The sequence below is a fragment of the Empidonax traillii genome, unplaced genomic scaffold (genome assembly GCF_003031625.1).
Source record: "Empidonax traillii isolate 1590-97213 ecotype Southwest subspecies unplaced genomic scaffold, ASM303162v1 scaffold752:size306384, whole genome shotgun sequence".
NCBI classification, from domain to species: Eukaryota; Metazoa; Chordata; class Aves; order Passeriformes; family Tyrannidae; genus Empidonax; species Empidonax traillii.
In genome coordinates, this window is record NW_020955945.1 from 127,847 (window position 1) to 153,805 (window position 25,959).

A 25,959-nucleotide genomic window follows, 5' to 3' on the forward strand; every position below is an offset into this window, starting at 1 on the left:
GGCTCCGAGGAGACCTCCGAGCACCTTCCAGTGCTCTAAGAGAGTGCTGGAGAGTGCTACAAGAGAGCTGGAGAGGGACTTGTTACAAGGGCATGTAGTGACAGAACAAGGGTGAGTGGCTTTAAACTGACACAGGGAAGGTGTAAATTAGATATTAGGAAGAGATTCTTCCCTGTGAGGGTGGTGAGGCACAGGAACAGGTTGCCCAGAGAAGCTGTGGCTGCCCCGTCCCTGGAAGTGTTGAAGGCCAGGTTGGATGGGGCTTTGAGCAGCCTGGTCTAGTGCAAGGTGTCCCTGCCCACGGCAGAGGGTTTGAACTGTGCTTTAAGGTCCTTTCGATTTCATTCTGTTACAGAATTAAAACGTTATTTAGAATGAAACTGGTATCTTGTGGTTGACGTTCTTTTGCGACAAATTAGACGTGTGCCACCGCTTCACTAGAGAGTCACTTGAGAAAAAAAATAAGATAAAGAACCTTCGGGCTATAAAGACTGCAGACCAGTGGTGGCTCAGCGCATGCGCTGTGGTGCTACCCCTTGTCCGCTATGACTACATTCCCCAGCGCGCTCCGCGGTGCCTCCGCGCATGCTCCCTGCGCCGTGGGGAGACCCGCGGTGATCCCGGTCCGTGGACATGGAGGAGGGCGCGGAGAGCAGGGTGTCGGGGCCGTCGGGCGGGGATGGAGCGGGAACGGGAGCAGGCGCAGGAGCAGGCCCGGCCCCGGCCGATGAGGACCGGGACATGGAGGGGGCCCCCAGCTGCTCGGGGTCGCGCTCCGTCCCCTTCGAGTTCCAGCGGAGCCGCTCGGAGTCCACCGGCGACGAGGACGACGACGACGACGAAGACGACGAGGAGGAGGAAGAGGAGCTGGAGGGGGACGCCGGGGCTCGCTTCGGGACGGATGACGGGGAGCACGACTCGGACGACGACCGGGAGGTAAAAGGGGCGGGAGGGTTCCCGGGGCTCTCCAGGCCCCGCTCCCGACGTGCCCCGCGTCTGGGAATGGGCTTTTTATTATTTTTTTATTATTATTATCATCATTTTGTGTTTATATAACTTTCTTCAATGTTTCTTTTATTGTTACCCGAGTTCACTTTGTCCGTCTCGTCCCAAAGAAGCCCCTACAAACTCTCGGCGTGGCTGAGAGGGTGGTAGGCGGTGGCACGTGGGCGAAATGAATGGTGGTGTTGAGGGAAAGAAAGCCCTTCGGTATGGCTTTGAGACGAGAAGAAACGGGACGTAAAACTCCAGCGTGTTACCTTCTTCAGACGCGTGTCAAATCGTTGCTATTGAAAAATTTGTTCTTATTATGAAATACTGTTGTTCAGACGGGAAAGTTGTTGTGGAACCACTTACGTTCTTTCCTGATAAGTGTAGTTCGCGAGCAGAATTCAGAGCAGCGAAGTTTCAGTCTTTGCTTCAATATGTGTTTGTATAATCTGTAACTGTGTGTAGAAACAAGAGATGGCTGTCCCTTGTGATATAAACTCGTTATATATCTTGACTGGGGGCCCCAACACGCCTTATGAGCATTTTCAAATAATGCTGCTGTTTGCTCCCCTATCCACTTCAACCTCACTGACTATTGGATATTTTATTAAGGGTTTATCCAGAAGAACTTCTCCCAAAATGATTGTTTGAAAGTTTGCTTTTTAGTTATGATTCATGAAACAAGTTGGATTGCCATTCTCAAAAAGGTCAATTTAGAAGACTTGATGAAAGTCTTCAGAAAAGATCTGTATCTGAGGAGTGGTTGACCTCTTAGAAAAAGCCATTCCTCTAGCCTGTCAATCCCTTGTTTTTTCGTGGTTTAAGGCTATGGTATTTAGGAATTTGCAATCAGGAAATTTCATGGCTTAGCCTGTGTATTCAAACTCTTACAAACTGTCTTTGTTGTTTGTAGCGGATGATAAACCTCGCAGAGTTGACCCCTTACATCCTGTGTTCCATTTGCAAAGGTTACTTTATTGATGCTACAACTATTACAGAATGTCTGCACACATGTAAGTATCAGTATTATCTCTCTTAGAGTTTAGTTGCAAATTCAAACAAAATCAGTGTTGAGATGTTCTGGGTTCACAGAAATAATTCTGTTTGAAGTGAATGTGTGTTGTGTTTATTCTGTTCCATAAGGGACATATATTTGTGCATTCTTAAAGCATCAGAAAATCATGAAATCACTCGATCATGAAATCTGCTTTCCAGGTTAAGAGGGAAAACTATGTAAGAAAAGAAAAAGCCCAAATAAGACAAAAATAGAGCTGCTATGTACACTTTTTAAATTTTTTTTTTAAAGTAGGCTCCAGGAGTTTGAGTATATAACTGAGAAAAGAAAGTTGAGTGGCTCTGCTTATAGTGGACTAAAGAGTTTCCTAAACTGTGGTTGATGTGAATTCACAAAGTTCCATAAATACCTGTATGGAAGTACCAGTTCAGAAACAGAAGTTGTGGTCTGTACCCATGGGAAAGTTCGTCTATAATCTCATGAATGGAAATAGATGGGTAATTAAAAAAATTATTTCAATGTGCTTATCTTGTTCTTCTTCCCCTCAATCCTAGTGCTAACAGCTTTTCCATTGCTAACAGAACTGTTTTGTCTTAAAACTAATAAAACCCTTTCTGTGAAGCTGATTTTCAGCTACACCCATGTTCCCACCTGAGTTCAAGAATCCTGGCTTCCTAGACCTCTCAGCCACTCAAAATACAAAGAGGGAAAACTCTTTTTCTTTTTTTTTATCCCTTTTTTGGGGCACTGTTGACTGGTTTGTTATATAGCACATAGTATTCAGCACAGTTTTAGGAAAAAGCCCAACTGTTAGTAAGGACAACATAATGTTGCAAGTGCAGCAATGGTGGTCTCTTAGAAGTCTCCTGGTAAATGTGGAAAATTTAGGGCTGGTAGGGAGCTGATTTGATAGTAGGTTAATTATTCTAGATGTTTTCCGAGTTTTTTAAGTACATGTAAAACAGAATGAAAACGGCAGAGTTGTGATTTCTTACCTTGTTTTTACTGAACCTTTTTTAGGCTGCTTTTCAGCAGTCGGTTTTCTGTTGTCTTAGTTCTACTCCTGTTCTAGATAACACAATTACAACATTGAACACCCACCCACCTTTGCATCAGTTGCATTAGGAGTGTTCAATGACTTGGTTCATTTTGCCTCTTGACAAATTTTGTTTGGGAAGTCTGTGTGTAATTGTTCCTCTTGCCTGAACAGATGGCATTGTATAATGGACATGTGACTCCCATGGAGTTTCTTTTCTTTACAGTTTGTAAAAGCTGCATTGTGAGACACTTCTACTATAGCAACAGATGTCCAAAATGCAATATTGTTGTACATCAGACACAGCCCCTTTATAATATCAGGTAATTGTGCCATTTTTTATAGATTTGCTGCTTGCTTTTAAGTGTTTTGGTTTGCAGACTTGTAGTTCTTTCTCATTTCAAATGAAGGAACAGCTGCAAGAAACATATCGTGTTCTTTGTGTATGTAAGTTTCATACTCAATAGTTAAGATAAAGAAACCTCAGTATACTGTTTTATCTAGTTTGTATCCATTTCTAGGGTTTGTTATGTTCTATCCTAGTTATTTTTATGTGTTTGCTCAGTGTTAGAGGTGATATGAGCTGCATCATACAAAGGTGAAACTTTGCTGGCATGATATAAACTGAAAATTGAGTTGTAACTTCTTGAGCTGTTCATGAAGGGTGGTGCTTTGAGCTTTACATGACTTTTGTTGGAGCTCTCCTGTCAAGATGTGTATTTGAAAGATGTGGAGTTGCTGCTCTATCACTCTTTATGTATGTCATGTTTCAACAGCATATTTTGCATCTTTGTTACAATAAAATGAAATGAAACCCTTTTATGTTGCACCAAAGACTTTCTTTTCTTTTTTGTTGTTGTTGTTTTTTTTCCTGTTTCATAGACTGGACCGGCAGCTGCAAGACATAGTCTATAAATTAGTTGTCAATCTTGAGGAAAGTAAGTCCCTTTCTTTATTACCATATGGAGATTGAAAAGACTGAACAGGAAACATAGTAATTAAAAGCCCTCTGGACTCTTTAAAATAGTTTTGTAATGTTTGGTTCTAAATCTTAATGAATTACCTGTGACTACTGGCACCTTTCTGGCTGCTAAATGCTATTAAGGGTAGCAGTGTGTACCCTATCTCATGAAACACAGGTGTCTCTGTATTCAGGTAAACATCCAGGCAATATTTCATAGTTATGCCTCTTATTTTTGTAGAAGTATATCATATTCTGTGCAACAAGTTGACTTGGCTTGGTTGAAATAAGTTGATAAGAGTGATTCTCTCAAATGCTTTTATTTTTTCCTCGCTGCCATATTTATTCGTCTGATTTTAAATGTGTTCACTGTCTCATCGCATTTACTTTCAACTTTGGGAGCCAACAATGTAGTGGATATGTATGGACTATAGAAAGTATAAAAAATAGTCGTGGATACAGAAGGGTTCTGAGTTTTGCAGCTCAGTATGATTTATGGCAAATTTCTCTGATTTCTTCCTAGTTTTTGCTAACAAAATCTTATTCTGAGTGTTTTCAGTGTCTCAGCCTCACATGGAATAGTAGTGATGATGAATGTCTGTAGGAAACTGAAAAGTTTTTACTGTTCTCACCATTGGAATGCATATGGATATTTTCAGCATCTGAAATAACATTTCAATCTGTATCGTGGCTTTTCTTTTTTTCAGGAGAGAAAAAACAAATGCATGACTTCTATAAAGAAAGAGGATTAGAAGTGCCCAAACCAGGTGAGCTGTAATCACTTTAGGGGACACTGTTAGGGAACTGCCTACTATATAATTTATTTTTAAGGCCTTAAAGTATTAGCTCACAACTGAAGGAGATGTGTGATATTGGAAATTTGGAATTCTTGGTTATCTGACTGCTATAACTTGTCACAGATCTCAGATTACAAAACCAGATAGAATTGGCAACACTTAAACCCAGATAAGGGTTGGATTTTTTAAGCTGTATATTTTGCCTGTGATCAGGTAATGTATCTAAAATGTGCATTAATTCTATTTTCTGGACCTTAATAAATAATAGACATGACAAAGGAGCAAAAATAAGAACTTCAAAGTCTGCCCACAGATGAGGGATTATTCTAAGTATTTTGTGTCTTACTATCAAACAGCTCTTAGGAGAAGGGCCTTGCTGGAAGTACTGAAAGGCTGGTTCAGATGCACAGCATACAATGTCGGAAGAGCTGATTTAGTAATAAAAATAGAATTAATTGTATGGGCTTTTTTTCCTGATGAGTTCTTCTGTTTTGCTTGGTGCATATTAGCATCTTATGCTGCTTTTATTTCAAGTTGTCCGTGCATTTTGGCTTTTTGAATATTTTAGCTGTCCCACAGCCTGTTCCAACGAGCAGAGGAAGACCTCGGAAGGTTCTGGGCTCAGTGTTCCGGATTCCACCGGAACTTGACATCTCCATACTTCTGGAGTTTATTGGGTGAGTTGTGGGCAAATGTAAGAGCAGCTGGCTGACATGAAGGTGCTGCTTGTGTGTGTTGGACCATTAGCTAGCCCTTGGTTTTCATTACATGTGCATTTCCTCATCTCGGATAGCAGTGGGGAGTTGGTTTTAACTTATAGTGCAATAGTGGCAGCCAATCATAGCTAGATAATGCAAATAATTAAATGATTAAGATGTGTCTTTCTATAAAAATAGCTTCCCAGAAAGTGTCGTTTTAAAACTTATATGTGTTTTGGTTTTGAGAAAGTAGTGCAGTCTCAGTAAACTGAACGGTGGAATTCCTGTCTGTTCCAGTCCCCTCATCCCTGTAGGTGGCAGTATCATTAATGCTGGCTGTTCTTAAACTGGCTTGTGGGAAATGTAATTCTTACCTCTTCCCAGATTGTGCCGCCTTTTGGCCTGAATTTATCTGAACAAAACATTGAGATCTCCAATATGTAATCATAACAAACTGTTACACAAATGACATAAAATTAAGCCCTCGGAAACTCAGAAGTTTTGTTGGCAAAGCGTATCTTGATTCAGCCCCACTCTTTGTAGACATCTTTTTACACGTTATGTCCAGTTTCTCCACTGTGTGTCACTTTATTCCAAGTACAGAACAAATTTTCTTCATGGGTAAATTTTGGTAGGGTGGGGGGTGGCATATGGTTTTCTGTTTTGTTGGCTTTATTTTTGTGTTGCCCATAGTGTGTCTTCTTTATTTCTTTAAATGGGTGGGGAGTGGGACTGCAAGAGGGGAAGGGACGATCTTAAAGCTCAACCTCTAGGGAACAGTACTTGAGTGTGCTATAGAATATCCTTGTGTGTTAAAGTTTTGACATCAGGCTCTCAGCTCCATTAGACAGGTTTACTGGCACAAATCAGTCATCTGGTAGCTCAAGGTGGTACCTCACTAGAGGGACCACAAAGAAGGAAATCCCTGGGCAACTACACTCTTACAACATAAACTCCCCATCCCTCACCAGAGTCCAGACCAATAGTGATTTTAGGGTCTGGGGTCTTCTCGCTCTTCTTTGGTTCACTGTGTCATCACTTAGTGCTTCCTGTGTGATTGTCTTCACGTCTTCTTTAGTCTGTTTTGGTCAGTGGTCCATGTTGTAATATGATTGTTAATGTTCATATACTACAATTTATGGGCTGCCTACTTCTGCTAATAGTTTTTAAATAATATTTAAGGTGCTAGCTTTGTGTATTCTAACTCTTGTTAATGTTTAGGTTGTTAGCTGCAGGTTTTGCTGTAACCCATCTTTGACTGATGCAACAGAGCTATGTAGTTCAAGTAGAGTTCAACTTGTGGCCTAACAAACAATTCTTGCTACTAATGTCAAGCAAGCACTCAGCTCCTTTCAAATAATATAAAATCTTTGACACTGTGAGTCCACGTACCCGACTTAATTTCAGTTCATTTTCTCATGCCTGCCTTGCAGCTGAATGCTCACAAGCACAGCTGAAAGCAGTGGGAGTCATTACTAAAACTGTAGTATCTAGTGTTCTGAGGGGACCAGGCACTGCTGTGCTGGTCAGCGGGTGGCAGAGGGGGCACGAGGACCATGCATTGGTTCCACATCAACAGCCCCAACACCTGCTCAATGATAACTGCACATGTGAAATTACTTTAAAAACCAGGAATTAGATATTAGGTCTCCCTTTCAGGTTGGATCACTTAGTGACTCTGTAGGAAAGCTGCCTTAGTTTGTTGTGACTGCAGGATCAGATGCAGTTTGGTTCAGATGTCCCCTCTGAAAACCTCCTAGTTACTTCTCCACTTCTCTGATTCTCAGCAAGGATATTTATGGTTTTTCAAAGCAAGAAGAAGGTAACAGGCAATTCAGACCTTAAAACTAGTAAACTTTTGTCTGCCTAAGAAACAGCATGACTTTTGAACCTGTGTTGCTGTATTTGCTTTTCTGGTGGTTTTATTTTAAACTTCCATTCCAGCATTCGCAGTGAACGGGTAATACTGTACAAATACTATCTATACTCGGTGGAACTGTCCAGTGTAGTTTTGTTACTTATATGGGGGGAAGCACACAATGTTTCTAACAAAAAAAATGATGATAGCTTAACAGCATGCACTTTGTATTTATTTAATTTAATGACTTTAACCTTTGATTTTCTTTGATATTTTTTGAGTTTAAATGTAATGTCTTTTCTTCTTCTGTGGTCAAAATCAAAGAGTTCATCTTGGTTATGAAAGATTAATAAAGCATTTTGGATAAAGCAAACTTGGAATAGATTGGACCAGCCAGAAGAAATTGTTACTTCAAAATTCTGACTGTCTCTATTGTGTCTTTAGAGTATATAATCTAGTCACCTGTGGCTGTGGAACTGTGGACAGCTGCAGTGAAAAAGCTTTTCTTTCTTTGTTTCTTAACTCGTGATGGCTTTACCTAACTCTGGTATCTGGTACATATTTAGAGGTGGAGATGCTCAATTACAGTAACCTGAAGTGCTGTGCTAATGTGTGGCCTGCACATTTGTTTGCTACACCAGTTGATTTATAGTGATGTTTGATTTTTGCCTTCTCCAGTGCAGATATACTTCATTATTTCTCTCTTTTGTGTACTTACTTGCTAATGCAGTGCAAGAATAATGAAGTGTCGTGGATTGGGTTTAATTAAGTGACAAATTTATATGTTACACTACAAGAAGAAGGTGTGGAGTATAGATGATCAGTGGCTCAGGATGTGCAAATCAGTGAACCTTGGTGGAAGCCAGTTGGGAATTTGGTCATTTGCCACCTTTGTGTGCATTTCACATTCCAGAGACACACACACTGCTTTTCTGAGTTCTGAGGTAGCATTAATATTGTCATATAAATAGTCTGGAAGGCCAGCAGCTGGCTCAGGGAGCCCCTTAGGTGTTTGTGTGTGTTCTGTTAGTACTTCTAAGGTACTGTCTGTTAAAGTGTCAAATATCAAGGACCATGAAGTATGGATATTTAAGCAGCATTAATATTACAACCAACTCCTATGAAAATGAATGTTGTGTTTAAAAATGACTCTAGGCTGTGTTGGTTTTTACTCCCATTTCAAGCAGACAAACCTTAAAGCCATAAGTAGCTGAATTCACAAGAAAAAATTGAGCAGAAAAATAAGGGATAGGAGAAAAATATATATAAATTTAGTCTGATGTTATTTCATGTATTGGAGCCTGAACTGGGAAAATAAGCTTGATATTCCAGACTCATAAATCAATAACTCACTATTATAAAGAGCTTGAGGATATTAATAGCTGTCTACCTTAGCAATATTGACTGTGTTTACCCTACTCTTGTTTTTTTATTTCCAGAGCTAACGAAGGCGCAGGGAATTTTAAGGTACAGATGTGATTTGAATTTTTCTCTTATGGTTTGCTCCAGAAACAAGTATACCCTGAATGTGTTTAGTTTAGTTTGGTTTTCATACACTGAATGCAGCCTGAACTTTCATCAGCATACTAATAACCAATCTTGGATTGCAGTGTGTACTTTCAAACCTATTGTTATATAACATCATGCCTATCCAGCATTTTTTCTTCTTTTTACCCTTACATTTCACAGTATTTTTTTTCAGGTTCTTGCCCTTATATCACCTCCTACCCTTTCTGACTCACATTTGCCCTTCTTTCTTCTTTGTTGTTTGTCCTGATTGTTTTGGGCCACACAAAACAGGGCAGTTGTGATGCCCCACCCTTAAGGGAAGTTTCCTTACGAGAACTAGATGGAGAACTTAATATATCAATAAGGGCTTATAATATATATAAGAAGTTATACTTAATATATAAGGGGTTTCAACTGTCCTTTTTCAAGTGGGGACAGGGGAGTAAAGAACAGGTCCATGGCCATAAACTGATTTATATATGCAGCAAGCCTAAATTTAGCATCATCAAGCTTGCAGCAGCAGGGTCCCCAGATCAGGTCTGACCGTAATTTCTAGCTCTTGCACATGAATAAACCAAGCTATTGTTCCCAAAGCACAGTTATCGTGGATACCTATTCAAATTCCTGATTGAATTCAAAGGTAGTCCATGACCCTCAGCCCGTTCTTTTATTTTGAAAAAATACGATGAACCTAGGTAGTAAATCACATCTGCTCAGAAGTCAACATAAAAATCCAATCAATTGACACAAAAAGTAATCCATTTATCACACTGAATGCAGTCATCTGCTCTGTCTTTGTGCCTTTTTGTGTAGTCTTCCATATCAGCTGTTTAAAATGTAATCCATAGAATGGAAGACCGTTAAAGTTCTTGAGTCTAGTGTAACAAATATTTCCTTGTTGCAGTCCTGTCTGTGTAAGTATTTAGAAAAAAGCAAAAAGATTTCGGACTAGTCTTGCCTTTGTGTTCTGCTTAGTAGTATATTTTAGTTGATTCTGGAATTTCATGGGCTATTACATTGATTCCAGAATGAGCCAAACTACTTCTAGAATGCTAAAGGACTTAAGCTCCTTGCATCATAAAATGATGGGGTTTAAATATCTGAATTGTGTTTGATATACAAGCCTGATTTGGAGAAAATGTGGAAACTTTAGGAAATTTTCTTGTGCTTCATATGAATAAATCTTTGTGGGGGGAGAAGTTCTTAAAATAAAATAAGACTGAAGTCAGTTGCTGGTTATTTTTTAAATGTTTTAAACAGAGGGAAGTTTGAACACAGAGTCTTAATACATATTTTTTTCTTTCCCTATGAGGTAATCTGCAAATAGATCAGAGAAAGGTCCAAAAATTCAAGCTGTCTCCCTTTGTTATTGGACTGTCACTTGCATTTGGAGTTTACAAGGGATGAGAGCTGAAAATGTACATTGTCTTAAAATCTTTACTTATTCTTTGCAGCCTTTGGAAAAGAAGTTTGTACGTGTTTCTGGGGAGGCAACAATTGGACATGTGGAGAAATTCCTCAGAAGAAAAATGGATCTGGACCCTGCTTGTCAGGTGTGCACTTGCAGTGGCACTTACAAGTTCCCTGTAGTCAGTGTTAATGCCTCTGCTTTGGACAGACATTTCCATTGTTCTTTAGATTCTAGAAGTAATGTTAGATTATTTTAATGCAGTAAGGATTAAAAAACTAATTGTTTGAAATGTTGTGATCTGCAAGGAACAATTCTCCTAGCTCATTTGCAACCTGTTTAAGTTTTTGTAATACTTTATTAATTGGATAGAGTTTTTAAAGTGCCATTTAAGGTTTCAGCTGATGAAATTCAAAACCAAGAGATGCTGCTGTTTCAAAGATAAAACTGGACAGGAAAGTGTGGGAATGTGGGAGTATATGAAGGCAGGAGCTGAATAACAGTGAAACTTAACTGAATGCAAACAAGGGCTAAGAAAGAATGATAAGATGTGAATGCAAATATAGACACTTCCCTCCAAATAAGAATTTAAAGGAACAAAAGAATTAATCTTCATATTTCTCAACCATTTTGAGAGGAACTGCATGTCAAAACCAGTTTTTCAATTCTTCCTTGTATTTCAGCAACCATTCTTTTGGGAAAGAATGTGGGAGTTCTGTAAGGTGTAAATAATTCCTAAAGCTGTCAATTATTGGAAAATCAAGCTGATACTGATGTGAATAGGGAAATGGTGGAACTTAAGGGCTGGGTTTGGCATTAAAGCTGTTTTCATACAGCAGTAGGTGTCTGAGACAATACAGTGTGGCTGTGTGCCTCAGTAATGAGTGTTTATTCATACTGCCTACCTTTTCAGTGGTGACAAAGCAAATCAGATATAAATTATTAATCATGCTGAGGAAGTAATGCATTTTCATTTGCTGGTTTCCTCTCAGTGAGAGTCTCTAGCTTTCAGGTGGTGGTGACTTGATATTTTGAAAAATTAAAAGTATCCTCAAAATGAGGCTAGAGAAGCTTTTTGCATCGAGTTGTAGTTTATTCGAGGGGAATGAATTGTTTTATTTGTTTCTATTTTCTTAAGTAGGACATCAGGATCTCAGTTTTCAGGAACACTGAACATCTGTCTTGGAAATTCCAGATAATCATTTCTCATAATAAAACCGAGCCCATATGTGGAGGTCTTTCAGATTTTGCAATCTTGAGATCATCTAACAGAGCTAACTTGAATGTTTTTCCCCCATTAGTTACTTTCTACTTGGACTTTGCCAGACAGATATAATCTCTTATTAGTGGGTAAATGTTTTACTCATTCCCTGTTAGAGCTGATTCAGTGACCAGGTGATAGGTGCGTTACCCATTCTCCTGAACTACTGACTGTGCTTGGGCCTCTTCGGCTTAATTTGTTCATGTGAAGTGTTAGCCAATACTCGCCCTTCTTCACTGATCTGCACAAGATTGAGGTTAATGAAAAGGTGAAATAAGCCAGCTGACGCGCGTGACAGTATATATAAGTCTAAAAAGTAATTCTGAAGCCACTGCCTTTGTTCTTTTTTTCCTAGTCTGAGGCTTCAGATTGTTTTCATATTTCTGATTTTGAATTTGCAAATGGAGTATGTTTCAAATTTCCTAGTTTATCTGAAGGTTATGGCTTCATTTTTATCTGCTGCTTGAGCTGGTAGACTGTAGTTTATTCTTTCTGATGCTTTGTTTTGATCTCTGTGCTTTGGGCAATGAATAATTTTCTGTAAAGGTTTATGTATACTTCTAATTACAAGGTCTTTCTTGAATATTCTTGCTGAAATTTGTTAGGAGAGGCTGAAAATTGTTTTTGAGAAACTGGAATTGCTATCAATAGCTGAGTAGGTAACATTTCATGTAAGCTAAATGCAGTCTATGGTGTTTAAGAATCCCTTAGATCTTGTCTTCAAGATGTGATGCAGAAGTTTTCTTTACAGTCTGATTTCCTCTGATGTCATCCTGCAGCAGCAGTATCCCTTCTTGGTATTCATTCTGTAAGGATGAGAGAGATTGCTGAAAGACTTGTGGCTTGGCTGGTCCAAATGCATTAACGTAGCTTATGGAATAGAAGTGTTCCGTTACCAGATTTGCATTCCTGAAAGTGTGTGTGTGAGCTGCAGTCTGGGGGAAGATTGGAAGAAAGGAAGTCTGTGCTCATACACTGTAACTGTTGATGCAGTTTCTTTATGCCAGTCTTAAACCCTGGAAGAGAGGTATCCGGTACCTTTGAAAAGTAAATAGCAGCTATTTACTGGGGAAGTGGGAAGCTTTGGCAGCTTTTTGAATAACTAGCCCAAATACTCATGTCAATCTCTAAAACTCTCTGTTTTCCTTGCCCTTCCCTGGGTAGTAAGGGTTGGCATAGAAACTATTTATTGAGGTCTACCGTTTTCTGGGCCAAATTCTCCCCTGGGATGAAGCTTATATGGGGTGTCCCTTATATGAACTTTTTCTGGTTTTATTTCTGTCTTACTTAGTGATTATGAATTTATAATTGTCTGTTATCGTGGCTTTTAGAGGAATAGCTCTTATAGCAGACATGCCACTAAAGAAAAGAAATGGCATAATAGAAAACCTGCTTTATTTTAATAAAAATTGTGACAAGTGACTGAGTATTCAACAGCTACATCTTCATGCTTCTGTTCAGCAAAAGGTCAAGCTACATTTATTACTCACAAGCAATCAGTACCAGCTGATTTCAATTTTACCAATCAGTTGAAATTTTAGAAAATCTATAGCACTTGTGCCTTTTTTTTGCAATGCAGCATATTAATTCCTAAACAAGGATTCCTCTGAGACACATTTCACAACTGATTTTCACACTGAACTGGGATTTTTTTTTTTTAGTATATATTTCATTCTTTTGTCTTTATAGAATGAATTCTAGCAGAACAATTAGCAGGCAGAATTTCAGGCTTTGGTGCTAGAATTATAGGAGAGTTAGGCATTTGGTATTCAGAGCACTCTAGTACAATAAATGTGAAAAACTCTTCTCAATTGATTATTAGACACTGGCTCTTTAATGACTGTCATTTGAAACTGGAGCAGCAGGTACAACAATGGGATACTTTCGAACAAGCATTCGAATTCTGTTTCGAGAGATTGTCAGCAGCTGCGACTGTGTTTGCATCTTATATTGGTCAAACAGATTAGATTTTCTGTTTCTTTAGAATAAATAAAATATATATGTATATACGTTTCAGTGGGAGCAGGTTTGAGTTTTCAGTGCCTTATAGTATTAAAATAAGCTTATAAAGCAAAAGTAATTAAACTCATGTATCACTGGAAAGCAAAGCAGACATGTCTGTCTTCCTGCAGTAATAATTGTAGAGGCTAAAATGCATGGAAGACAGCAGAAATAACTAGCCAGTTTTCAAAAAGGAAGCCGTGTTAAATGCATTAAACATTGATGTTCAATATATGTATTTGTGCATATATGGATCAGTAATTAATGTTACATCTGGATTGGTTTTTACTTGCTGGTTTACTTCTAGAAGCTAAAAGCAGAAATAATGCTAAGCAGGTTACATCTTCTGCACATTAAGAATCAACATAAAGAGAGTGTTCTACATCGTCCTCATATGATACAGATGGTGAAGTAAATTAGTCCCTTTTGAGCCTCTGAGGAGTAGAATTCCTGTGTTCCTGAGTCTCAGAACAATGTGGTCTGCCAGCATGAGGCATAAATCTTGCCAAATCTCTTCATGAAGAACAAGAGAGAGATAGTGGGTCAGCATGCAGAAGAACATAAATCCAGGGGAATTGAATAGCTGCAGCACAGAGTGCATCCTGTCCTGGAAAGTGGCCACAGAAGAGAATACGTCATGATATTGCAGTGTGCTCCCCGACTGCTGCAGGGGCAGAGCTTAGACAATTTCCTTGCAGAAAGCTGTGAGACAGCTCAGTGTCAATGCTCTTAACTTCAGTTTGAGGTTTTGTCAATTCACAAACGAGAGCACTCTCACTTCCATATCTAGAAATTGCCCATAAGGAAAATTTAACCATGCTGCAGTTGAGAGAGAAACAGTGCTGCTCTAATTTGGAATGTTAAAGAGCGGATTTGCATTATGCTCAGCAAATTCATAAAACTTTATAAAGAAGCCTAGTTTTTGTAATAGTCCAGGCAAAGAATTCAGAATACCTTGTTGTGTTTTCTTTTTCCACAAAATTACTGGTTTTGTGGGCAGTTACTTAAAAAAAAGTGCCTTGTCTGAAATTGCATACGGCATTGACACAGTTTAGCTGCAGAAGAGGACAATGCATAGAAGTGCTGAGTATGTCCTACAGTTGCATCCCAGAAATACTGACTGAATGCATGTTAAAGGAGGACTGTGTGATGTACCAGCTGACAGGGGCATACAGGGAGACTAAAACACTTTTTTCAAACAGCATATTAAGTGAACTTAGTCACGTTTTCTCACTCAAGGTAAGAATGAGGGTAGCAATGGCGCACTTTCTGCCAGCAGGACAAACAGCTGTCTTTTGCAACTGATGTGATGAATGATTCCAGATGTTTTAGGGATCATTGTAATACATGACCTAAATTCCCATTAAATTCATTACAACTATTACTAAACAGCTTCTTTCAGTGGGTGCACCAAATTGTGAGTGAAACAATAAACTGTCCACTCTGTTCCAGCAGTGAGCCCGAAGTCAGGGCCATGTGGTGAGGGGCATTAGGGCAGTGCAGTAGCCCTGTGCATGCTAAAGGCGTTTGGACAAAAAAGGTGAAGATGACTTGAATGTCTAACGTGCTGAATTGAACTCTGCTAATCAAATTAAAAGGGCTTAGATATGGTTTTGCTACTACAAAGGTAGTTGAACTTGACTGTGTTTGTGTTCTTTCACAGGTGGACATAATATGTGGTGATCACCTGCTGGAGCACTACCAGACACTGAGGGAAATTCGTCAAGTCATAGGAGAGAGCGCGGTGCAGGTACACATGGCAGCTGGGGCTTTGTTCCAGGTTTTCTCTTTTAAAATAGAAGACTTCTTTCTTAAGCTGTCAGGAAGCACCAGCTTGTCTGAAGAAGTTGCTCAGAAGATCTCTCCAGCTTATGCAAAGTGATGTTTATCTTTTAAGTAGAGTTGAGAAGTATACCATGTGCTGAGAGTGTTCTCGGGCATTTTCATGATGTTCTGGATCAAGGTTTTTGTGTTGGGTTTTGTTTGGGGTTTTGGTTTCTTCCCCCAAAACAAATTGCTGTCTTATCATGGGTAGATTATATCAGCTATTCTTTCAGGTACCATGGCTTGTTTTTCCTCTCTGGTAATTGCATCTCTGCAAGAAATTAGAGGACAAATCCTAAGTAAGGTTACCCTTGTGACTGAGTAAGGAGGATAAACTTGCTCATTAAAACACAAACCGAAGATAGAGGGTAGTGAGTGCAGTTAATAGGCTTGATGCATGTTGTACTGGTTCTGCTCACAGCATAGCCAACTATTCCTTGTTGATAACGCATTGTCTTCAGTGCTGCTGGCTTTGCAAATAAGAAAGCATTTGTTTTTAATTCTTTTTGAACCTTTTCAAGCATCTTTATAATGGGAAGAATCACATCAGTTTAGAAGTGCTGCAAAAACGATGAAGTAGTCTGCATAGTACAAAGTAGAATATAGATGTAAAATCATGATATGGTAAACTGTATAGTAATATAAAATTGAAAGTTTGAGAAGGTAATGTTTAATTTAATACAGCGGGGAAAATAGGATTTAGATTGGTGTTTTATTTGGAAAGCAATCTAAACAGGTAGTAGAAGGGCTGAAATAGTTGCAGAATCGTTTCTCTTCACTTCTTTGTGCACAAACTTTTACATTTAAATTTCCTGCTGAGGCCTCTCATGCTACAGGGAGGCTTTTGTGTCAGGGCCAACGAGTAGAAAGCTGATTTTGAGACATCTTGGACTTTGCATCACCTGCACCTGATTTGAGTCACTAGGAGGGGGTCCCACAGTCAGGGCAGAGTTTTGGCAGACATTAAAAGCCAGGGAGGCATGTGCTGTTTCTGTGGTCAAAGAGAATTTAGGCCATACTTGATGTTTTAGCTGTTTATACGTGAGGAAAAAATGGAAATGTAACCCAACCCACTTTGAGGAGCAGGGGATAGAAACTGGGAGGAAGCAGGTACTGTTAACAAACTTGTTTCTAACATAATGAGTTCATTGTAAGTAAATTCAGCAATCAGCACATAGTGCTGAAAGTGCCCTCTACTAAAAGCTTCTGTAAATGGGAGGGGGATTATACATTTCTCAGTCCAGGGGTATAGTCACATACATGCTTTTTAAACTTGATCTTAGCATGAAAGCCTTTAGTGTATGGAAAATGCTCTTGGGGAAGCACTTTAAAGAATACTGCATGAGTTTCATTTCTTGTCAGAAATGGATCTGCCTAGTTGAAGTTTAGTGTCTTTCATTTGTTGTCAGAATTGTGTCTGCCTGATTGATGTTTAGTGATGAGGTACCATCAGCAGCTCCACAAAGAGAACAGTTGTCTTGGGATACATTCTGCAGTGAGGCTTCAAGTCTCATTTATTACAAAATCAGTATGCTAGCAGTTAATTCCCTCAAGACTGCTCTATTGGGCAAATAAACAGAAAAAACATATTTGCTTTTTTGAAGTCCTGTGCTTTTATAGTTGCTCATAACAGGAAACTTGAAAGATCAGGTTCATCTTTAATTTTACTTCATTTTGTTAGAAAACCTCCTAGGAAGCGAAATAGTTACAGTAGGAATGTTGCAAATAACCACAGTTGCTTCTTTATTGATATTGAAATAATTGTGACATTTTCATGTTCTTTAGTCTAACATTATATTATTTTTTAGAAACCATGAGGGTGCATTTCTAGGATTAAAAAAGCCTTGGAAAATATTTTTAGATAATTATCCAGGAAAAAAAATAAACTGATAGGTCAAGTCTAAAAATAATGAGTGTTTATTTTTCGCCAGGACCTGAAATTCAATAAGAGGCACAGTTGTCCTGGCCAGTGAGACAACTACAGAGGAATATTTGATGAATTTTACATTAAGCTCCAAGGGCATCTTGTGCCTTTGTAACTTTCCGGCCTTTCCAAATTAGTGTTGGAGCTTGGAACGTCCCTAACAGCTCTCACCAGGATGCTGAGACGCTCTTCAAAATTGCTGTTGTCATTTACCAGTTTCTGGTGTTCATTATAGATGCTTCATGGTAAGAAAATGGCTTCAGTAGCTACTTCTGCAACACAAAGTCATTTAAAGGAATAAACACTGGGCTTTTGTTTAGATGAGTACAGCCACTGTTAGAGGAAAAAAAATAACTGCTGTTTTTCACTTGCTAGTTCATTCATGTCAGTAGTTATTCTTTTTGCTGGGGTAAGGGATTTAAAAAATGCAGATAAGTTTCTCTTTCCCAAGGAAATTAATTTTAATGTGCATTCTTAAGTAGCATTTGCAATGTAGCATAACATATGTTTGTGTGATTTATTTTTGTGGGCCATAATCAGTGTGACTTTTTTTTTAGTGTCTTTTACTCCTCCTGAATTGTTCTTAAATGCTCAAGATTTTGAGCACAGTCTTGTGAAGATTTTGAGTGCTATATTTGGTTTTTCTTCTACTGACTGGCACTGTGTAGTGGTGCCTCAGTAAATTAAAGTCTCCTCTAGGTGCAACCAGCAGGATTTTAGCTGTTCTGAATAGGTATGTGCCTGTCCAGCAGGTCTAGGAAGATCAGGTGTGATCTGATGATAAAATAAGTATTCCTGACTCTGGCTCCATAGTAACCTACTCAGGTTGTTTTAATTGGAGTAAACACGCAACTCGTAGTGGTTGAATGTAAGCAATTAGCATGTTAGTTTCTGAGTAGTTGACAGAAGGCTAAAAAAGAAGCAGCAATAAATCTTGTTTAATCTTGTAGATCTCAGGATGTTTTGACGTTTCAGAAATTGGGTGGTTGGTTGAATCTTCCTAATTAGCTGGAAGTAGGATTTCTAGCTCTGTTTAGGGAAAAAAAAATTGCTGCACAGAATTTATATAAAAAGAAGCAACTTTGTTTTATTTTTAGAACCGTGTAAAACCTGTGCAATTTACTGCAAGGAGTCATAAAAGACACAGAAATTTTTAAAGGCTGAATTTTGTTACCAAGCACTGAGATCTGTCTGTAATCTAGAGTTTGATCAAGTATCCGAGGAAGGAAGCTTGTTAGTAACTATATGGGAATATAATTTCTTCTCTGTATTACCTTCCTCCCCTCTGCTGCACAAATGCAACATGATCCAAGCTGCTGGTTATTTTTATTTGTCTGAAACTGGGCCTTCTCAGAGTTCTGCATCACTGATGGATATAATGAGCTCACACACGGGAAAAGCTAAAAGGAGTGCCTTCCGTGATGTCCTTGGCCCTTGGCACAGAGGTTTGGCAGATTCTAATGGTTTCTTTGTATCTCTCACCTTTTTGTAACCCAATGCTATTGTGCTATTTTTTTGGTCTCCTGAGCTAGGCAGCAAGAGCTGTGCTCTAATTTAATTACTGTGACCTTCTAGCATACATCTGCTACGGAAGTGTTTTACTCTTTGCTGTGGGATTATTGAACTTGCAAAGTGGGGCACTTTTTTTTGCTGCTGCTCTTACAGCATCAAAGGGGGTGTATACTCGGATGTTTCGGTCTGTCAGTTCCACTCTACAGTTGGGTGTAACAGGTGGGATCCTTTTTAATTTTTTTAGGTCAGGGTCACAAATGTGTGGCAAGGAACAGTGTAGAGTTTTGCTTTTCTTTTGAGCCTGAGTTAAACTGGCTTGAGATTTGTAGTAAGTGTGAGAGGACATTCTCTGTTTGGGCTTCCTTTTTAAACAGCATCCAGAGAAAGCAGCTGAACATATGTAGAAATGTGTAATACTTTAGAAGTGAATAATTACAGAGTAAGAAATGCCAGTACTGGGTAACTCCCAGCTTCTCTTTGTGCCAGAGGAATTGCAGTGGGTTTGGCCCTTGGTGTAACAGGGATATTTCCTGTGCAAATAGGTAATTTCTTTAAATGTCCTACTGTCAAATGTGCCATTTGAAAACCCATTTGTCAAAGAATACATTGTAGCACTTTCTTCTTATGTAAATATTTCATGAGAAACTGCCATAGAAGAAGAACTGATTTTGTCAACAGTTCTCCAAAAAATGAAGCTTGAAAATGTCTTATTTTCTCTGTTGAAGTGGCTAATGGGCACAAGGAGTAAGTAGCTTTGGGAAGGTGTAACAACGTCCTGTGTGCCAAGAGGTTCCTGAGGAACCTCTTGGGACCTGTTCCGTGTAACAGGAAGTGAGAACAATCACGATTCTTTCTTCATTTTGCAAGGTAGCCATCCCACTTTATAGTAGACACTGAAGAAGTGAGTTAAAGCTCCTGCATGCTTCTGTATCATTTTAGGAGTTAGTGATGGATTCCTGGTTAAGAACAGGGTGAGAAGATGAAGGGAAGTTAGTGAGTTGGCACTAATAACACAGGAATGCAGTTGGGGGTTTTAATTCCTGACCATTGAAGTTGAGGTTCATTGCCATCTACACTACACTAGGCCTCATATGTCATCATAAGTCATCATGAAACATATGTCATCCATGAAACAAAGTGCATGAAGCTCATGGAGGAACATGCTGTGGAGCTGTTGGTGATCAATTGCTTAATCTTAAATTTAATCCAATACAAAATGGCTCAAAGATTATTTTTTCATGAATAAGTTGAGGCTGCACAAACTAGTCAAAATCATTTTTACACAGATAACAAATTATGGTTTAAATATATATATTCTTCCAAAATACTGTGTTCAGACTAACAGCACTTTCTCCTCTTACTGTATTATAATATAGAACCTGTGAAGTGATGGCAGTCTTGTTACTTTTTTGGGTAATTAACTTTTTAATTAAAGATTTTTAATATGCTGGTATACCCTCTCACACAGAACTGTATAACTTCTCTGGAACACATTATCTTGCATCCTGTATGTTAATAGATAAAAACATCTGAAGCAAAATAAAGTAGAAGTTCCAACATGTCAGTTATGATTAATGTAGTTCTCTCTGCAAAAGAAAACTTTTTTTTTAAAGTGTCCATAGAAAGAGGTCTAATGCAATAAGTCAGATTCCCACTGAAAGCAGAGTAAGCGCTAGGCCTAATTAAGTGGCATTAGTAAAGCTAATGGGTTAAAAGTGTCCTGTTTCCCAGGTGAAAGGGTTTTGTTATTATGTGGAGCAGTCTCTGAAGAGGAGAAACATAACTTAATAAACTAATGGCTTGTCATTTGGAGTTTTTTTAATTCAATGTGTTTATTACTTAATAAATGTATATAGTAGTAGTCTAGACTCTTCTACTACAACGTCTGGCAGCACCTTCTAGAACTTAATGATTACTTTTTTTTTTTTTCTGACCCACAGTATCATGTGGAAAGCAGCATGACTTGTAAGCAAGAGCCTATTGCATGGAGATAATTCAATTATAACTTTGAAATATAATCAAAGTACCAGATTCAACTTTAATTTAACACCCTTCTCCATCTCAAAGAGGAAAGGGCAACGTAATTATTTGCCTCAATATGTCAAAATTTGCATTCTCTGTATAGAAGGGACACTGTATAAAATGGTGAGACTGTGCCTGGGGTCCTGCCATGCAGTGACTGTGGCACCAGGTGGTGACGGAAATGCCTGCCCAAAAAGGTGAAGTGGTGGGATGATACAGTTTCTTTCTCTTCTCTGTAGGATGGTTTACTTGTTCTGCACTATGGCCTGGTGGTATCTCCGCTAACTTAAAGAATTGCTGGAATATTACAAGGCAAAAGAATCTGAAGTCATGGCGCTTCTTCACTGCTGTTTCTCACCAAAGAAGCCATTGTATTTCCTGTGGCAGGAAGCAAGTTAAAGGAACTACCACTAACTGCTGTGTGATTGTAATGGAACATCTGACTTTACCACTGTAAAAAAATTGCAGCTTCTATAAGTACAGCTGTAGATGTTGCTATGCTTCACGTTACAAATTACTGTCTTCAAATTTCACTCAGCTCAGGGAATTTAAATGCTCAGAGTAGCTGCATTTTTTTTACTTTCTAAAACCACAAGATTTCACAGGGTTAACAGCCTTTTTTTCCTCTTAAGCTCTGAGATATCTCTTGCTTTCTAAGTGTCTAGCTAGAACAGTGCTCTCAGGGATGATCTTCAGTGAGCAGTATAGTGTATTTTGGGGAGGAGACAGTCAGTTGCCTAAAAAAAATGTGTACTGTGATCATCTGTCTTCAGGTATGATATGGGGAGAGGAAGGAAACTAGAAATGCAGACCAAAATAGGTAGAAAACGATGCAGCATAAGCATTGGGGTTTTTTTGAGAAGTAGCATTAAATTTAGTTGTTTTTCTTGAAGAAAGACAATTTTGTTTGCACTGGAAATATATTTGCTGGTAGTTTGGCTTATACCAAATGGTGGATCATGCATCTCTAGTCTTAATGGAGATGGGCTGGCTATAAGCTGGTTAAACTATGCATGAAAAACAAAAAGTAGCACCTCTTTCTACCTGCTTGCTGTATGTAAAGAAATCACTGTCAGCCTGATTCTGCTATCATGAATCTGTCAACTGGCTCGACTGTCAGGAGCATAAATCCATTCACTTTAGCACATACCTCTCTAGCAGCTGTGAAAATGGTCGCTTTTTCCACTCTTTTTAATGTATTTTAGTGCATTGCAGTGGAGACCAGGGCTGAGTAATGTAATACTTGCCTGTTACTACCAGATTCACAGAGGATTTTAGGTAACTTTAACATACTAAAATACTACGGTTTGTGACAAGTCTAATACTTAAAATTTTCTTCTAAGATTTCCATGTTTTCTTGTGCAGCATTAAGGACCAGAGTGCTCTGTGTGTTACGATCTTGCTGGTCATTGGTGTGGGGATCCATGAAAGCTACCAGGAGGCACCAGGCTCCCTCCTTCCTTGTAGTCAGTGTAGGAAAAAGGAGTCTCAAACCTCCATTGTAGCAGAGAAGCAGGTGGACTCAGAGCCCTGCAAGGCAGTTAGTCAAGGATCTGTTGAAGATGAAGGTTGGAAGCAGGTCATGGCATCTACCGGGAGGAAGGTTGTTCCTTCTGAAAACTTAACAAGTAGGAGTGACACCTTCTACAACAGGTATGAGGCCCTACAACTAGAAGACCAGACAACTGATGAAGTGGGGAAAGGTCTTGTTGGGACTGAAGGGTGTACCACCTGTACCCCACATCACAAGCACTTCTGTTTAGAGGAAAAGAAGGGTAGTTGGTGGTTGTAATGAGAGACTCCCTTCTAAGGGGAACAGAGGGCCTGATATGCAGACCGGACCCAACTCACAGGGAAGTCTGCTGTGTCCCAGGGGTTCAGGTAAGGGACATTACTGGAAAACTCTCCAGTCTGGTAAGCACGTCTGATTACTACCCACTATTGGTTGTTAAGCCAGCAGCAACAAAATAACAAAGAGAAGTCTGAAGGCAATGAAAAGAGACTTCAGGGCCTTGGGGCAATTGGTAGTGGGATCAGGAGCGCAGGCAGTAATTTCCTCGGTTCTTCCAGTAACAAAGAATAATACTGAGAGGAATAGATAAATCCATCAGGTCAGTGTGTGGCTCAGAATCTGGTGTAAGTGGAAAAATATGGGGTTTTTTGACCATGGGATAATCTATTCAACACCTGGTCTACTGACACCTGATGGGATGCACCTTTTTAAGGGGGGAAAAAGAGTTCTAGCACAGGAGCTGGTAGGCTTTGTTGATAGAGCTTTAAGCCAGCTTGGAAGCGGGAAAGGGGCAAAACCAGGCTTGCCAGTAATGAGGGATGGGATGTGGTGTGCCAAAACTCAGGAAAAGGAACACTAATGGAATCCCTGAATCTGCCTCACGAGTTACTGGGTACCATGTACACCACCTGAAATGTTTCTACACCAATGCACGCAGCACGAGGAATAAACAATAGGAGCTCAAAGCTTTGGCCCAGTCCCAGAGATCTGATATCAATGGCATAAATGAAACCTGGTGGGATGAGTTCTGTGACTGGAGTGCCCTCTTGGATGATTACAGGCTTTTTGAGGGACAGGCAGAGCAGAAGAGGCAAGGGGTATCCCTCCATCCTTTCCACAGCTGTATGGGAAGGGTTGGAAATAGCACAGTTGAGAGCCTGTGGGTAGGAATCAAGGGGCAAACAAATAATGCAGATATCACAGTGGGAGTCTGCTGTAGACTCCCAGCGAGGACAATGACACTGACAAATTATTCTTTGAGGAACTAAGGGACAATTCCAAGGCAACTTCCCTTGTCCTTATGGGGGACTTCACCTTGCCAGAAATCAACTGAGGGCATTACACAGCTGGTACAACCTGGGCCAGAAGATTCTTAAAAAAACTGAATGACAGCTTTATGGAACAGGTCCTAAGGGAGCCGACTTGGAAAGATGCCCTCCTTGATCTGCTGCTTGTCAACAGAGTGGATCTCGTGAGCAAAGTTGAGATCAGTGGTCGTCTTGGCCACAGCGACCATGAAGGGATCGAGTTTAAAATCTCTGTTGACAGGAGGAAAAGTGCCAGCAAGACTTTGACTCTGGACATGGGGAGAGCAGACTTCGGGCTGCTCAGGGAACTAGTAAGTAAAGTCCCCTGGGAAAATGTTTATGCAGATCCTGGGATTCATCAGTGCTGGTCTCAAAGGAATACTAAATAAGTTTGCTGACAACACTAAATTGGGAGGAGCTGTCAACTCCCCTGAGGGCAGAAAGGTCCTGCAGAGAGACCTTGACAAATTAGAGATGGGCAATCGCCAGCTGTATGAAGTTTCACAAGTGCAAATGGAGACTCTGCACCTGGGATGGAACAACCCTGGCTATGTGTACAGACTGGGGAATGGGAGTCTGGAGAGCAGTGCTGCAGAAAGGGACCTGGCGGTCCTGATTGGTGGCAGCTTGAGTATGAGTCAGCAGTGCCCTGGCAGCCAGGAGGGCCAACCATGTCCTGGGGGTATCAGGCAAAGCATCACCAGCCAGTCCAGGGAGGGGATTGTCCCTCTCTGCTCTGCACTGGGGTGGCCTCACCTTGAATACTGTGTGCAGTTTTGGGCACCACAATATAAAAAAGACATTAAGCTATTAGTGTCCAAAGGAGGGGCACAAGGATGGTGAAGGATCTGGAGGGGAAGCCACACGAGGAGCAGCTGAGGTCACTTGGTTTGTTCAGCCTGAGGAAGAGGAGACTGAGGGGAGACCTCACTGGGATCTTCAAAATCCTTACGAGGGGAAGCAGAGGGACAGGCACTGATCTCTTCATGATCAGTGGCAGGACTCATGGAAACAGCTGAGTCTGTGTAGGTTTAGTTTGGATATCAGGAAAAGGCTTTTCACCCAGAGGGTGGTTGGGCTCCCCAGGGAAGTGGTCACAGCACCAAGCCTGACAGAGTTCAAGAAGCATTTGGACAATGCTCTTGGGCACATGGTGCGACTCCTGGGGTGTCCTGTGCAGGGCCAAGAGTTGGACCTAATGATCCTGATGGATCCCTTCCAACTCAATGTATTCTGGTTCCTCATGTTGAGGTGAAACTTGTGGTTTAGTTTATGGCCATTGCTCCTTGTCCTGTTGCTGGGCACCACTGAAAACAGCCTGGCACCATTCTCTTGGCACCTGCCTTTGAGATATTTGTATGCAATGATGAGATCCCCTCTCAGTTTTCTCTAGATTGAACAGGCCCAGCTCCCACAGTCTCTCCTCATAAGAGGGATGCTCCAGACACCTAATGATCTTTGTGGCCTCTGCTGGACCCTCTCCAGCAGCTCCTTGTCCTCCTTGTGTGGAAGAGCCCAGAACTGGACACAGCACTCCTGATGTGGCCTCACTAGAGCCAAGTAGAGGGGAAGGATCAGCTCCTTTGACCTGCTGGCCACATTCTCCCTGATGCACCCCAGGATACAATTGGCCCTCCTGGCCACAAGGGTACAGTGATGGCTCAAATATTAGCTCAGATGCCTTTGCTCACTGTCAGACTAGGAGGACTGGCATCCTTTGTCTAAAGAAAGCTTTCATGAATCCTCCTGCAGGTCTTTACAATAAACATTGAGTTTTGTCTGTGAAGATGGCACCAAGAAAAAAAAGTCTTGTTTGAAGTAATTCTTGTGAAATACTTCTAAAAATGTAAAAAAAAAAAAAAAACAGTTTTAGCTACAAACTCCTATTTTACCTTTAAAGTTTGTATAAAAGTAGTGTTTAAAATGCAGCAGAAATGAGATTATTTTGTAAACACTTTGTGAGTTGTGTTGATAAAAGATTATATATTGTAACAGTAAAATAAACTTTATTTTAGCCAACTTAAAATTGAGTTCTTATGTGTTTCTGTACCCTGTTCCCTATGTCAGCTCCAAAACGATAGCAGATAATAGTGAAACTGCTGGATATGCTCTGGGGTTGTTAGAATGACAACCCCAATTAGGAGGTTATATGGTAAAGGGTAATGCAATACCAGAATCCCCACTGAAGCTAAGTGTGGTATTGTTAGCTGGAGTAACATGAAATCTTTGGGGCTTTCCTTTTAATGAGGATTTTGATGAGAAATAGATCAATAAAGTTGTGAAGATGATTTTTCAACATAAATCCTGGAGAAATCATCCTAGG

The 25,959-nt window shown here is 40.0% G+C and overlaps 1 protein-coding gene across 2 annotated transcripts; it reads left to right on the top strand.

Moving 5' to 3' along the window:
* Positions 1-580: 580 nt before the first annotated feature.
* PCGF6 (polycomb group ring finger 6) lies at positions 581-23,468 on the top strand. 2 transcript variants are annotated; one of them, XM_027900828.1, is made up of 11 exons: positions 584-936; positions 1,904-2,003; positions 3,268-3,364; positions 3,924-3,979; positions 4,710-4,769; positions 5,368-5,476; positions 8,795-8,822; positions 10,319-10,417; positions 15,198-15,284; positions 18,596-18,727; positions 21,056-23,468. In XM_027900828.1, exons 1-10 carry the CDS (start codon positions 634-636, stop codon positions 18,650-18,652), a joined length of 996 nt encoding a protein of 331 aa, XP_027756629.1. In that variant the 5' UTR covers positions 584-633; the 3' UTR covers positions 18,653-18,727; positions 21,056-23,468. The 2 variants fall into 2 exon arrangements, with proteins under 2 accessions (XP_027756630.1, XP_027756629.1); XM_027900829.1 differs by lacking the exons at positions 8,795-8,822; positions 18,596-18,727 and having other exon boundaries at positions 581-936.
* The last annotated feature ends 2,491 nt before the right edge of the window (positions 23,469-25,959 follow it).

Excerpts from the sequence above, each read along its gene's own strand:
- PCGF6 (XM_027900828.1), top strand. The coding sequence starts at position 634 with ATGGAGGAGGGCGCGGAGAGCAGGGTGTCGGGGCCGTCGGGCGGGGAT. Across the intron at positions 937-1,903 it reads ACTCGGACGACGACCGGGAG|CGGATGATAAACCTCGCAGA; the intron begins GTAAAAGGGGCG and ends TGTTGTTTGTAG. Across the intron at positions 3,365-3,923 it reads CAGCCCCTTTATAATATCAG|ACTGGACCGGCAGCTGCAAG; the intron begins GTAATTGTGCCA and ends CCTGTTTCATAG.